The following is a 13,590-nucleotide window of genomic DNA, read 5'->3' as shown; positions in this document are numbered from 1 at the left end:
GAATATTCCTGTCTGACCGGCCGATCGCCGATTGCAGCCGATCACTCGAAAATCGGTTCCGGTCACTGGCCGATTAATCGGTGCACCCCTAATTAAAATAAAATGCAATGTTACAGAATTGGCCTAATAATTAATTTTGCTTTTTCGTATTTTTCTCCACTTACTTCATGAGTCACCATAATGGTCTTTCAAAAAGCCTCAGAATAATTTTTTTTTGGGGGGGGGGGGGTGAATGCGGACAAGCCTCACCCAGACTCTATTATTCTCTCTATAGAATCTGTTATTTGGATGATATATTGATCAGCACAGTGTTTCATATTTTGAACATGTCATATTAACCCTTAATAAAGAGGCCATTCACCTGTTACAGGTGAAATGTGAGGCTATCGTGAATTCCTTGCTTAACCCTCAATCTCAAAAATGCGCGCTCCCGCTAGTGCAAGTGCTGTCCCGTATCTCAGAAATATTAAGTTGAGGGGCAAGTTTAAGGGCTGTATCACCCTCGATATTGAGATTTTCCGAGACCACCCTAAGGAGCAAGGGCTTCCCAGAATGCATTGCATGTTTTAACAAAACAAAGATGGCACCGAAAGTAGCGAAACGAGTACGATACAAATTAAGTATTTTCTTTGTTAATAGAGATATAACAATTATGAAAACCATTGTATTATCTTAGTTTAGGCCCATATTATGAATTACTTACGTCATTGTTGCGTAAATTGTATTTTTATTTTACGATCTTTTGTCATAGCCGGCCGGTGAGGACAAACGATCGTTTGCTATCGTTTACTTTCCAATAAGCCGTGATGTGTAGCAGCTGTCAGCTGAATATGTCCGTGGTTGTGGTATTTGTATGAGTATCATCTTATAACTAGCTGACAACCTAATAACTTGACTGACAAACGGATCGTAATAAATAATCGTGACGTAAATGTGTTCTTCTTCTTCTTTTTTGGAGTTGACAGACTGGACGCAGCTTTCGCGTTATTCTTCCCCACAGTCTGAAGACGTATCTGGATTTAAGGGGTGTCCCATTTCTAAGTGACAAAATAACCCTCAACACTTGGTTTTGAGGGCCAGTTAAGCCCAATTTATACTTCTGCGTAAAGTGCTCTGCGTAGGTTACGCAGAGACTCTGCGATTGGTCCTCAGGACAGGCCGAGCTGCTCTGTGCCGGCTCACAGTGAGCACCGAGCGTCCACAGACGCGGAGCTGATCCCCGCCGATAACGCCCCTGCCAAACTATAAATATGCATATCTTAACACACACAGCACATGTTTAGACTCTAAATGGCCAATTTTTCGCCTCAAATTATCTTAAAACTGCGTTCTGTCACACAGAAAAGTGCGAAACGGCTACTGTTTCAACAACAACAGTCTTTCTCTCTCTTTCTTTCTCGGACGCCATTGCTCACTGTAGCCTGAAGCAGAACAACCTTGCGCAGCGACCCCTACTGATCGGGCGGGAAATTGCAGTGCGTGTCCGAGAGGCAGACGGATAACGCATACGCAGTCGGAGAAGTATAATGTGGCCTTTAAGGTTAAGGGTTGAGATTGAGGGTTAAGATAGGAATTGGAATTGGCCCCAAGTCTTAATCTTTTGGAAGACTTTTTAGTTTCAGTCACATTTTAGTCACTTCTATATGTGATAGTTTAGTCCAGTTTTAGTTGACGAAAACTCAAAAACGTGTTAATCTAGTTTTAGTCGAAAAAAGAAGTAGGCTATAGTCTTTTAACAAATGTAATTAGGTCAATAAGTATTGGAGATTGTTGTTGGGCAGTGTTACACAAGTTGTGAAAATAGCAGCAGATCTATAAGTTCAACACACTGAAACATATTGTGAGCTTGCAGATTGGCTATTATAACACACAAAGAGATGACCATACGTCACTGAATGTAAACATAGCTAAACATGCTGCTAGAGAAACACACAGATAATGAATTGACGTTAGCGTAACAAAAGCTAACTTTAGCCACTACTACTAACTATTGTGTCCAGTTATTGTCATGTCCTGCTTTCTTCCTGCCGCTAAATAATCCATCTGTTTGTTGTTTGCTAACACGTTAGCATAAAGATCGCTAATATAAAATGCTAACGATTCCACTCACCGAGCAGAAGTGTCTGTGTATGTCTTTGTTAAGAAGTCCAGCCACAGTTCAGTCCTTCTGTGGGTTTCCTTATCCATCTTCATTCAACAGTGAACACACACACACACACATACACTGCATAAGCAGCAGCTGGGTACGTGCATATTAAGTAGCCATGTGCTTTCTCCGTGACCGTCAGGTGATTGGCCAAAAAAACAACAAAAAACACGTCTAACAGACCACCCAACTTTTTCGTCCATTCTTGTCTAGTAAACGAAAACTCACATAAGTCTTGTCATGTTTTAGTCATCAAAGAGCGATGTTTATCTCGTCACCGTCATAGTTGACGAAAACAACACTGTATCAAAAGTATCTGTGTTTCAATGTTATTCAGCTGCAACAACACCACACTCTTTCTCTCTCGGACACCACTGTAGCCCGAAAGCACAACCAACGACGTTACCGACCATTGGCCAGTCTTGCGTAGCCACCCATACTGATCGGGCAGGAAATTGCATTGCTGCATTGTATCTGGCACCATGACGGAGAACTGTGAGGGCTCGAGGGGTCTCCGTGTCAGGCACACAAGATGGCAGGCGAGAACCCAAAAGCACGACACACGAGACATAGCAGTAGACGTGTTACAGGCAGTGTTTAATTTGAAGGCAGAGTTCAATAACCAGGAAATCAATCCACGAGGCAAACAAATCCAATAAGGGGCAGGCAAAAATGGGAAGGTCCATAGGTCAGAAGCAGGCTCAGGCAATATCAGGATCAGAGAGAATACGACGCTGGATAACTAGTTTTCAGGCTAGACAATCTAGCAGAGAACAAGGGGACATTGGCTGGTATATATGTGAGCAGAGTGATTAGCTGATGAGGGACAAGTGTGATGGGGTGAGGCAGATCAGGTGACTGGGAGTGACAGGAGGAGTGAGTGACAGGGTCTGAAATTACATGAGTGTTAGTGATCAGGATAAAACAGAGAGTGAAAATGTTATGATGAGGTTAAAACCATGGCTTCATGGTTACGCAGTTGGAAGTAGTGTATGGATGGAAGTGTAATGTGTAAAGTGTAAAGTGGGTCAGTGAAATGCAGAGTTCTGTAAACTGAGATTGAAGGAAATGAATGAATTTCGCTCAGCCACACTGATGTATTTGTTTTATTAATTAAAATTGCTATTGCTATTCCTATGTCACCACTTGTGTGGTGATTGGAATCTCTCACGTGAAGTGTCCATGTTTATTTCCGAATATCCTCTGGAATGTAGTGAACTAGGAAGTGTCGTCACTGCCAGTCCAGTTCTGACTATACTTGGAGTTCTGATGTAAATGAAATGCAGTATAAGCTACTGGATATTGTTTAACTTATTTTAACGTATTTTATCACAGCATCTTTATGTTTTTTTCAACATGGTTTACTGAGCTCACTGTCGTCATGGAACCATCTTGCCATTTTCTTCCTGATAAAGGTCAAATGTGTGTGAGAATTAGTGCCATTTAATGGTGACATCACCCCTCCCTTTCCCAAGTGTGTCTGGAAAATACATATCGTATTGCATTGTACATTTTCACATTTTCATACATTTTTCAAAATGCAGAATACATGCTCTGGATATTAAGTAAATGCCAATAAATGCTCATAAATGTTACACACTGGACATATTGTTCAATTTCATTCATTAGATCTTATAGTGTTTACACACTTGAGAGTTGCACCAATCTCACTCATGAGTTGCCACATCGGGCTAGAAATAGACCTGGTCAGATAAACTTCATTCTTGGTTATTGGTATTTGTACCTCTGAAGTATTTGCTTAAGTCATAACATTTTTCCTGTAAGTGGTCATGTATGATGTCCCGTATTGTCGCGTTTCCACTAGCTCGACATGATTTGCCTCAGCATGGCACAATTATTTTGCGTTTCCACTAGTGATAGTACCTGGTACCTGGTACTTTTTTTGTAGTACCAGTTCTGGCGAGGAACAACTGTTTTACAAGTAACTAATCACTCGTTTGTGTGTGTCTGATGTAAAACGAAGTAACATGATGACTCCGCCCACGCTGAATAGGTACTATTTTGAAGTGGAAAACCAACCTAAACCATGCCGTGCCGAGGCGAGGCGAGCTGCGACCATAGGTGGAAAAGGGGCTTATGTGTGTGCCAAAGTTATTACAGTGACATGAGCCTGGTGTCCTTGTGTAATAGAATTGGCAGATGATCATTAACTAAAGGTAGAAAGTCAAAAGAGAACGGTAATAAATCATTTCTGCACAGATTCCTGCTGACTTTGTAAAAGGAAAGCCAAAGTGATACAAACTGTGTGGTGTGAAAGGTCTGAGACACAGTCTGTTCCATCATCTAGACACAATTTTCCCACTGAATCATTGTTTAAGTACAAGGTCATTGAGACTCAGAGACAATCTGATGTTCTTTTTAGCGACATGGCAGTGTTTAAATTGTTTCTGATAATGCATGTGTTCTTTGCAGCACTGGACTGTGTTTATGGAGGTGTCTGAGGTGTTCATCCTGGTTCCAGCGCTACTTGGGCTCAAAGGCAACCTAGAGATGACACTGGCCTCAAGACTTTCCACAGCGGTAAGAGACATAATTTGTTTGTGCGCGCGCACATGCAGCTTTCTTATAACCTAACCTAAAAACATGTCCGAAACTGAAATAAAATCAACACCATCTTAAGGGTGAATTCCAATTCCTTGCTTAACCCTCAAACCCCAAAATGCACTCCCGCTAGTGCAAGTGCTGTCCCGATTCTCAGAAAAATTGAGTTGAGGGGCAAGTTTAAGGGCCGTATCGCCCTCAATATTGAGATTTTCCGAGACCACCCTTGGGAGCAAGGGCTACCCAGAATGCATTGCTTGTGTGTTTTCACATGAAAAAGATGGCGTCGAAAGCAGCGAAGCGAGTGCGATACAAATTAAGTATTTTCTTTGTTAATAGAGATATAAAAATGATGAAAATCATTGTATTATCTTAGTTTAGGCCCATATTATGGATTACTGACGTCATTGTTGCGTAACCTAATAACTTGACGGAAATAAAATAATAAATAAATAATCGTGACGTAAATGTGTTCTTCTTCTTCTTTTTTGGAGTTGACAGACTGGACGCAGCTTTTGCGTTATTCTGCCCCCCGCAGTCTGAAGACGTATCTGCATTTAAGGGGTGTCCCATTTCTAAGTGACAAAATAACCCTCAACACTTGGTTTTGAGGGCCAGTTAAGAAAAGGGTTGAGCTTGAGGGTTAAGATAGGAATTGGAATTGGCCCTAAGTTTATGATATCTTAACCAATTCTGCTGCATCTCACCTTTAAACAGTATTTTAGTTTGTGAAGCACTTAAAGCCTTGATTATACTTGCGCATGACGCTGTGGCGTGGTGCGACTATAATCATGCACGCAGGCGTTTATGCTCAACGTGTTGTTCTTTGCTGTATTCACCTCAGTGCGGGGGGATGTACAACCAAAATAGCCAGATAAACGTCCGCTGCCTAGCAACACAACTTTCCGCCATTGAATTTTAGGATATCGCTTACATTGTTTTCAAAATTGCTGTCCGTCTCTCTGTGTTTCACATATTGGAACAGCCATCCCAGCACCACCAGAATCACCGGGAGGGCTTTTCACCCTGGGTCACCACTCTTTCCATGGGCTTGTCTTTTGCCCTTTTGCCCTAAAGTGATCCTTTATGTTTTTCCGTGTCCTACAGCAAAAACCATTGTATTTTTGTAATGTGGTAGCAGTCTCCTTCCATGAATTTAAGGCCATTTGACTGTCTTGGTGCTCTCAGACAGAAGAGTTGACTATTGGTGAAAAAGTTGAAAAAAGAATTCCTCAGATATCATAGACTTCAGTGGTCATAGATTTTATTCAGTGAGCCATTTGTAAAGTCGATAAAGTCTGTTCTTCTCATGTGTCTGCACTGGCAGCCACCTTTCCAGTGAGAGTGCAGTTGCTTGGGTAAGGGTTAGGGTTCACAGTGGGTGTGATGCCAGAAATACCATGGTTTATATTAATACATTCATTTTATTTGTTTCAGTACAATAGATAAACATGGTTTAATTTTTCACTGTGGTGAAAAGAAAAAGAAAGTGTCTCCACCTAAAAAGTTACCCAACTTGTCTCATTCCCCTCATCAGCTAAGATCCATTATAGCTGATTGTCCCTGGGGTCAAAGGTCATATTACCAAACGTAGCCTGAGTTTCAGACAAACTGAATGCAGCATTCCTGTAATCCTCTTTGTTTCATCTATCACTGACCCTGCCCGTTCACCTGCTCACCTTCACCTGACCCTTCATCTGCCTGACCTGTTTACCTGTCTGGCAGTAAGGACAGTTCAGGTTCTTTTTTTTCTTTGGTTGTTTGATATACTTACACACAGTGGAAGCTGACCATGCTGCATATACCCCCTTTGCTAGATATCAGTGTGATACTTCCTGTTTCACAAACCTGCTGACTGACTGGTTACCTGATTCTGTCCATCTGTCTGATCACCGGCTGAGCCACTCCTCCCTCTCCAGCACCCACCGCTCTAACCAAGCGCCACTGCCACAACAAGCTTTCATATCCTCTCACTGAAAATATGGCTGCCAGCAGGGACACAAGGAAAAAACGAATTTAGCTACGAAAAAGAAGAAATAAAATCAATATCACTCAAAGTCTGTGATATCTTTATATATTCACTGTTTTATCTTTGGTGCAGGGAATAAGCCGATTACAAAGTACACAGACTTCAGTTTCCTACTAGAAAAGGATGTCTAACAGAGAGACAGCTTTTATCAGTGTTTTTTATTCTGTCCCTGCAAAATATAATGTCAATGTCAGACATGTTTTCTGTGAGAGCGGGCAAGCATTCATGTCTGCAAGCAAAAACATGCAGAGGTTAAATGGACACTTTAAATTGACTGTAGTTGTGAATGAGAGAGTGAATTGTTTTTCTTCTCTGTAAAATGTCCCTGTGATGGACCGGAAACTTGACCAGGTTGTGACGCTGCCTTTTGGCCTATGTCAACTGGGATTGGCACCAGCAGCCCCGTGACCATTATGTGGTGGATAAGTGGTAGAGAAAGAATAAATATGTCTGTTTATCGCAACCATCACCATTGTGTTTCACTACTGTTGTATGTAAGTGATGATTCTCAAACCATGATTAAAATCATGTTAAAAACTTCTTCCTTTTTTTTTTGAAAAACATACCCTCCAATGCATTTTTAATGACGATTTATGTGCATGCACTAACGTGCTTACGTCATATGTAAATTGAGCAAAGAGAAGAGGGGATATATTCTCTTCTCTTCACATCACCTCTCCCGATAAGCTGTTCGCCTCTCTGCTGGTGGCGCTCTGAGCGAAGCTCGCTGTTTTAAAAATAGAAGAATTGTGCTCGTTTAACCGGTCCCAGCACTAACTGATAAGTATGTAGTTTTACCAGTGCCACGGAGTTCACACTTTCATACGTGTTAGCTGTTTATGTCTCGTAGCAGCGGACAGCAGTCATTTGAGGCGACGTTCGTTAGCTTGTTTGCTAACATTGTTGATGTTTGTATTGCTCAGGGTTTAACTGCAGGTTAAACTTCACGCAAATCAGACAATCGGACTGTTTTGTGTAAGAGAGAATTATTCTAAGATGCCTTTATCAACACATTTAAAGATCCAATTCTGCACTTTCCTTTTACACTTAATGAATAATTTGACTGCACTATCTTGTCATATGTTTGTTGTATGTATCTGGTAAAAGTTGTGAAAGCTCTTGATCCTTGGTCAGTTAATAAATACTTGACTTAATATGCTGCCCCTGTCTTTATGTGGTTGCTGGACACATCTTGTGTCCTGTTACTATTGCTATTTTACATCATACATTAGATTCATGTAAATAATATTTGTTTATCAAGTTGCCATCTAGTGGACACAAGGAGGACTGTTAATCACCTAACAACACATTGATACTGTCTTGCTTAATGCACCTATTGAATGGGTCACCTTAATCATTATCAGAAAAAATTGCCCCCCCTGAAATTTTCTTCAGGAGCCGCCACTGAAATCAGGTTTACTACATTATTTACAAATAATATATATTCTGCAAACCCACATAGGTTTAGAGTGAGTTCCTGTAAGTCTTTCAACTCGAAGGTTGTGGGTTCTAGTCTACATGCTGATGTGTCCTTGAGCAAGACACTTAACCCCATGTTGCTCCTGACAGCTGTGTTGGCAGCGTGTGAATGGGTATGAAAGATGTGTGATTGAAAAATGCGCGTTGTATGAAAGTGTGAGTGAATGCGTGAATGGCAAAACTGTTGTGAACAGCAGCTTTTTTAATTGTATTTTTTATAATTTATAAACATTTCATATTTTTGAAAAAAAATTCTGTAAACAAACATAGTGTTTTAGTCAATCAGTTGTTTCCTAACAAATGATACAATGATGCTGATCAAAAGTTTAAGACCACAGCCTTTAATTGCCTAAATCTTCACAAAAATGTGGATTCTGTGCCATTTTCTGTCAGGTATCCACACTGTCATGACCTCTTGATGGCAAAGGCAAAAAAGCTTTCTCTCTTTGAACGCGGTCCGATTGTTGAGCTGCATCAGCAAGGCCAAGCGTGCTGTTGCTGCTGGGGTTGGACGGAGTAAGACAGTCATTTTAAACTTCTTATAAGATCCTGAGGGTTAAGGAACAAAAATGTCACCGTCCCTGAGCCGGAGGATCCGATTGACTGTCCGTCAAGATATGGGACGATCCTCAGTCCAAATTAAGCTTGTCACTGGTGTCAACTGCAGTCCCATAAGACGGCATCTGCGAGGGAAGTGTTGGGCCTAGCCATTGTAGACTGTTGAGGCCTACTGGAAAGCCATAAAGCCTGAAAAACCACATGTTGAGGACAAAGGAAAATCCTTTTCCCTTCCAACCTGGCCTGTCTGTGTTGACGGAGGTAAACACTTCCGACCGGACTTCGTCTGCGTTAAAGGAGGTGACCACCACCCAAAAATTGTCTCATCCTCGCTGCCGGAGTTGAAAATATTTTCTTTCTGTTCTTGTTTGTTTTTTTTTTGTTTTTTTTGGAAAATGTGGCAATTACGCACTTCTACTCTTGTCAACTGCTGTGTCCCTGCGAGCTGCATGCCGCACGCTGCACAGCCATCGCTAAGGAACGCGCCCGCTTGGCTTCTCCGCTGATTGCTTAAAAAGATATTCAGCGATTGATTTCTAAACATTTCATCTGCACATTTCATCAGAGTTTTTACCTGAGCAGTTTTTTAACGCTCTGCTTGTGATCACTGTTTACTCTCGCACTGTTTACCTGATCGCCCGCTGCCCCGCACAGAAGAATAAAAGATTGTGTTCGATCTGTAAAACTACAGTTCAATTGGACTCACTCCAGCTAAAATGTGTGATCCAATAAAATACCTATTTCACCTGCACGTTTCTTTGTGTTTTGATAGAGACTCTGTCCCTCTTCAGCTGATCACACCTTTGTTCTCAACACGGCTTGTGATCACGTGGTGAGGCGGAAGATCTCCTTTGATCTGTTAAAACAACAGTTTAACTCAGGCTCTGCTAACTGTCGCTAGCTGACAGGGAGGGACATGCCCCTCTTTATTTTACACACACACACACAGCTAGTCCCCTCTAGTTAGTTTCCATAAAGAATGAACGTTTATTGATGTGTTGTAAACAACTATAATACTTTAATAAATGTTTGATCTTGTTTATCTAAAGTACTGTTCTCTGTCTTTTGTGTTTCCGCGCCTGTGACATTGGTAATTGCAAGAAGCCAGTGTACGATCTCACACCTTCCATTCCAAATTTAAGAATTAATATTTCTCATATTAATCTAAATACATATTTGATAATCAAGACTTATCTAAAGGTGGTGAAGTGACAGGTCATTCTGGACCTGTCGTTCTCCTCGGTTAAAGAGGAGTGGTGCCCCGTTTTTAATTTATAAGGAAATTAATAAATAATCAATTATTACAAGTCTTCAAAGGCCTTGTGTCCTTCAGCCGCACAAAATTGCCCGTTTGGAGTTTGCACCAAACACGGGAGAATTTTTTATTCTCTGATGACATGGAGATCTGACCTGAGATGTATTCTACACAGCACAGTGGAGGGGGCGCCATCCTGATCTGTGGCAGGGTGGCCGCGGGTCCTTAAAAAGTCTTAAAATGTCTTAAATTCAGTAAATCAATTTTCCTAAAAATAAGGCCTTAAAAAGTATTAAATTGTCTTAAATTCAGATTGCATGGGTCTTAAATATTTGTGTGTCATGTCCCCGCAAACATGCGATCAATCTGTTCTGCTCGTTTGAATTTTTTTTTTTTTTCGGTAGCCACTGCATTGTCTATGGGCTGGTTCAGAGGCTGTAATGGTACGGGCCGCCAGGCTTTACTTGCCCCTCGCCAGTCTTAGCATTGCTTGTTTATCTTTTTTTAAATAGATTTTTTTTTATACCACATGGATTTTTCTATACCAGGGAACGAGGGCGCATGCTCCCCCATGTAATCGGCGCAGCGCTCCCTTGTCCAGGTGCTGATTGAAACCCAAGTCACACTATCAAGCGCGTCATTATTACGGTTACATTGTTCTTGTCAATAAAGATGTTATATTTAGGGATGCACCGATAATTTGGCGGTCGAAAAAGAGCGAGTACACTGTGGAACAGCAACTATTAAACGCTGGAAAGTCTCTGCGCAAAAGCAAAACTTGGCTGCAAACAGAGCAAATTATGAACTCCCACGATATTCACTTCACACCAGAGAACATTCTCTCTCTTTGAGCAGTTAACTAAAGACATCAGCTCATCTGATGCATCTGTTATTCCCTTAATTACAGTGCTAAAGCGTCTTCTACATAAATATTGAGACCACAGAGTAAAAACGATGAAAAGAGGGCTCTGCTCTTCAGAGTCTGTCACCACGTTTTACTCAGATCGACTCGGATCATCTGCACTTCATCGCGACTGTACTCCATCCTCGTCATAAAAATCATTATTTTTATGTGGGGATAAAACACGTAGATAAATTATCCAGTCTGCTTTAGATATGAAATGACCACTTGGAGACGCAGAAGCGCAGAGCGACGAACGGCGCAGGAGAGGGAGAAGAGAACGGCGCAGGGGCGGTGCGCAGAAATAAAAGGGCCGTTTGTCTGCACCAGATGAGGCAGATGAGGGGGCACTACCACTTTTTTATTTATAATAATAATGCATTATATTTCATGACACTCAAGGTCACCTTGTTGATCTATTTTACTTTTAAATGTAACCACTGCATGGCTTTCTTCAAGATTCACTAGCCGATTACTTAATTAGTATTTAAGTGAAAAAATTGATATTATTAATTTAATTTCAAGTGTGTCTTTTTGTAAGACTCTATGGTTGGTGTTTAACTATTGTTAATAAATGTCTTACAATAACGCAGTGGGCTGCCCGAGAGGTCCTAACACCGGGCTTAGCAGGTTTTCTGGGGGAAACCCTGGTACGCACCGTTGGGTGACAAGTTAAAGACGAGACCCAATCACTGCTGCTGATAGAGTCTGGGTCTCGTCACTAGCCTACTGCTCAGCTTTTGATGACTTAGGCTAAAGCGTCTATAGGCGGCGGGCAGCATTGATTACATTACATTACATTACATTTGGCTGACGCTTTTTTTTTTGTAACCACTCAACAACATGGGAAAGTACAAGTTTAATCACAAATGGCTTGAAAATAATGAGTATTCTTGGTTGAAGTCGGTGCCTGGCAGCGCGTATGAAGCTTGCTGCATCATATGTCGTAAAAATGTTCCACTTTTGATATGTATTTCCATTGTAAGTTTGGTCGTAAATTTCATTTAGAGGTGGTATTAAAAGGTCGTAAAAAGTCTTAAATTTAACTTGTTTATACCTGTAGACACCCTGTAGGGGCTTTCCTTCAATGGAACAATGGAGCTTCAGGTTGTGCAGAGGCGTCAAACTGCAAACTGCTATGTGGAGATGTTGCAGGGGGCATCCCTCATGACTGAAGGCCATCGTCTGTGTGGTTTTTCATCAAGACAAGGCTGCAGTTCACAATGTCTGCCTGACAAAGGACTTTTTCCAAGAGAAATAACATCACTCTTTTGAACCATCCTGCGTGTTCCCCTGATCGAAATCACATTGAGAACATTTGGGGTTGGATGGCAAGGGAATTTTACAATAAATGGACACCAGTTCCAGACAGTGGATACCCTCTGTGAAGCCATCTTCACCACTTGGAGCAACATTCCCACTCGCCTCAAACTAATTTGTTTTTGACTTTGCCATCAGGAGGTCATGACAGTGTGGATACCTGTCAGAAAATTGCACTGAATCCACACTTTTGTGAAGATTTTGGCTTTTAAAGGCTGTGGTCTTAAACTTTTGATCAGCTGATGAACAGCCTATTTCACTTCAATGGGTGATTACTCCCATTTGATCTTTTTGTATTTTGAAGCACTGCTTAGAACCTACTTAAGATCCAACAGTGCAAAATGTAAATTCTTGCAATTTTTCAACTGGTCCTAAAATATTGATCAGTAGTGTAAATACATACCATTTATTCCAGCTTACTTTGAAGGGAGGGTGAGGTGAAGGACATTCAACTGTAACAGAACAAGTCCAGCAGTTTGAGAAACGTCACAGGGTCAACATGAGCTTTAAATTATATCTCTGTGGATATTGAATATTGGATGAGAGTTTCTCTGTTAAAGCTTCTACAGTATTTGGTTAGTGTTTAGTTCCAGTGTCCGTTCACAGTGCAGAGGTGACTGTGAATCAGTGAAAGATTATTGTTTCAACAATGTTTGAGTGATCTTTGTCCTGCTTTTGTGTTGTATAGTATATTTGGGATCACAGCTCTGTTCAAACGAATAACAATACGTGAAAATGGCTTGAAATAAATCACTTTATCTTGTTTCCTCTTTCATTTGGAGGTTTGAAAAAAACAAACAATCAACATGATTCATCTATTCCTAACATTTATGATGAACTGAAAAAACAATATTCAGATGAATTAAAGGTCCCATATTGTGCAAAATCAACTTTTTTATCTTTTAGTACTGATATTTGGGACTCAAACAAGACTCAGTCATGCTTTAGTGGTTCCACTTTGTGTAAGTATAGGCGATAAAAGACGCGATGTTTACACCTCCCGACCAAGTGACGACAGTGCGGACATTTCACCGTGAATGTTGGCACCCCACCAGGCAGAGTACTTCACAGCTCCACCGTAGCTCCCCCTTGTCCCTGTGAAATACGAGAGTGCAGGCGAGGTAGGAAGAGTGGCTGCACAGCGGAGCACAGTGTTTTACACAAACTTCCAGTGTGTCCAGTGGATATATTTTATTTATGAAAAAAATGTTCACAAGCCCTTTGTTGTTGATCGTGTATGTAAATTCCTATGCTGGAGGGACACCTTGAACGCACCAGTTACGTGCCTGCGGTTAGCGAGTGGCGTGTGTGGATCAATAATATGAAGAGCGCGCGTTTGA

At 41.2% G+C, this 13,590-nt stretch overlaps 1 protein-coding gene across 1 annotated transcript in view; it reads left to right on the top strand.

Moving 5' to 3' along the window:
• slc41a1 (solute carrier family 41 member 1) overlaps nt 1–13,590 on the top strand; it is a 59,760-nt gene that overhangs the window by 24,545 nt on the left and 21,625 nt on the right. Inside the window, exon 3 of the mRNA XM_083886494.1 lies at nt 4,580–4,687. Coding sequence (XP_083742620.1) covers nt 4,580–4,687 — 108 coding nt within the window. The remainder of the gene's footprint in view (nt 1–4,579; nt 4,688–13,590) is intronic.

This window comes from Microchirus variegatus, assembly GCF_963457635.1.
Source record: "Microchirus variegatus genome assembly, chromosome: 3".
NCBI classification, from domain to species: Eukaryota; Metazoa; Chordata; class Actinopteri; order Pleuronectiformes; family Soleidae; genus Microchirus; species Microchirus variegatus.
The sequence above is the reverse complement of the archived record's forward strand: the minus strand, read 5'-3'. Positions and strand labels throughout refer to the sequence as shown.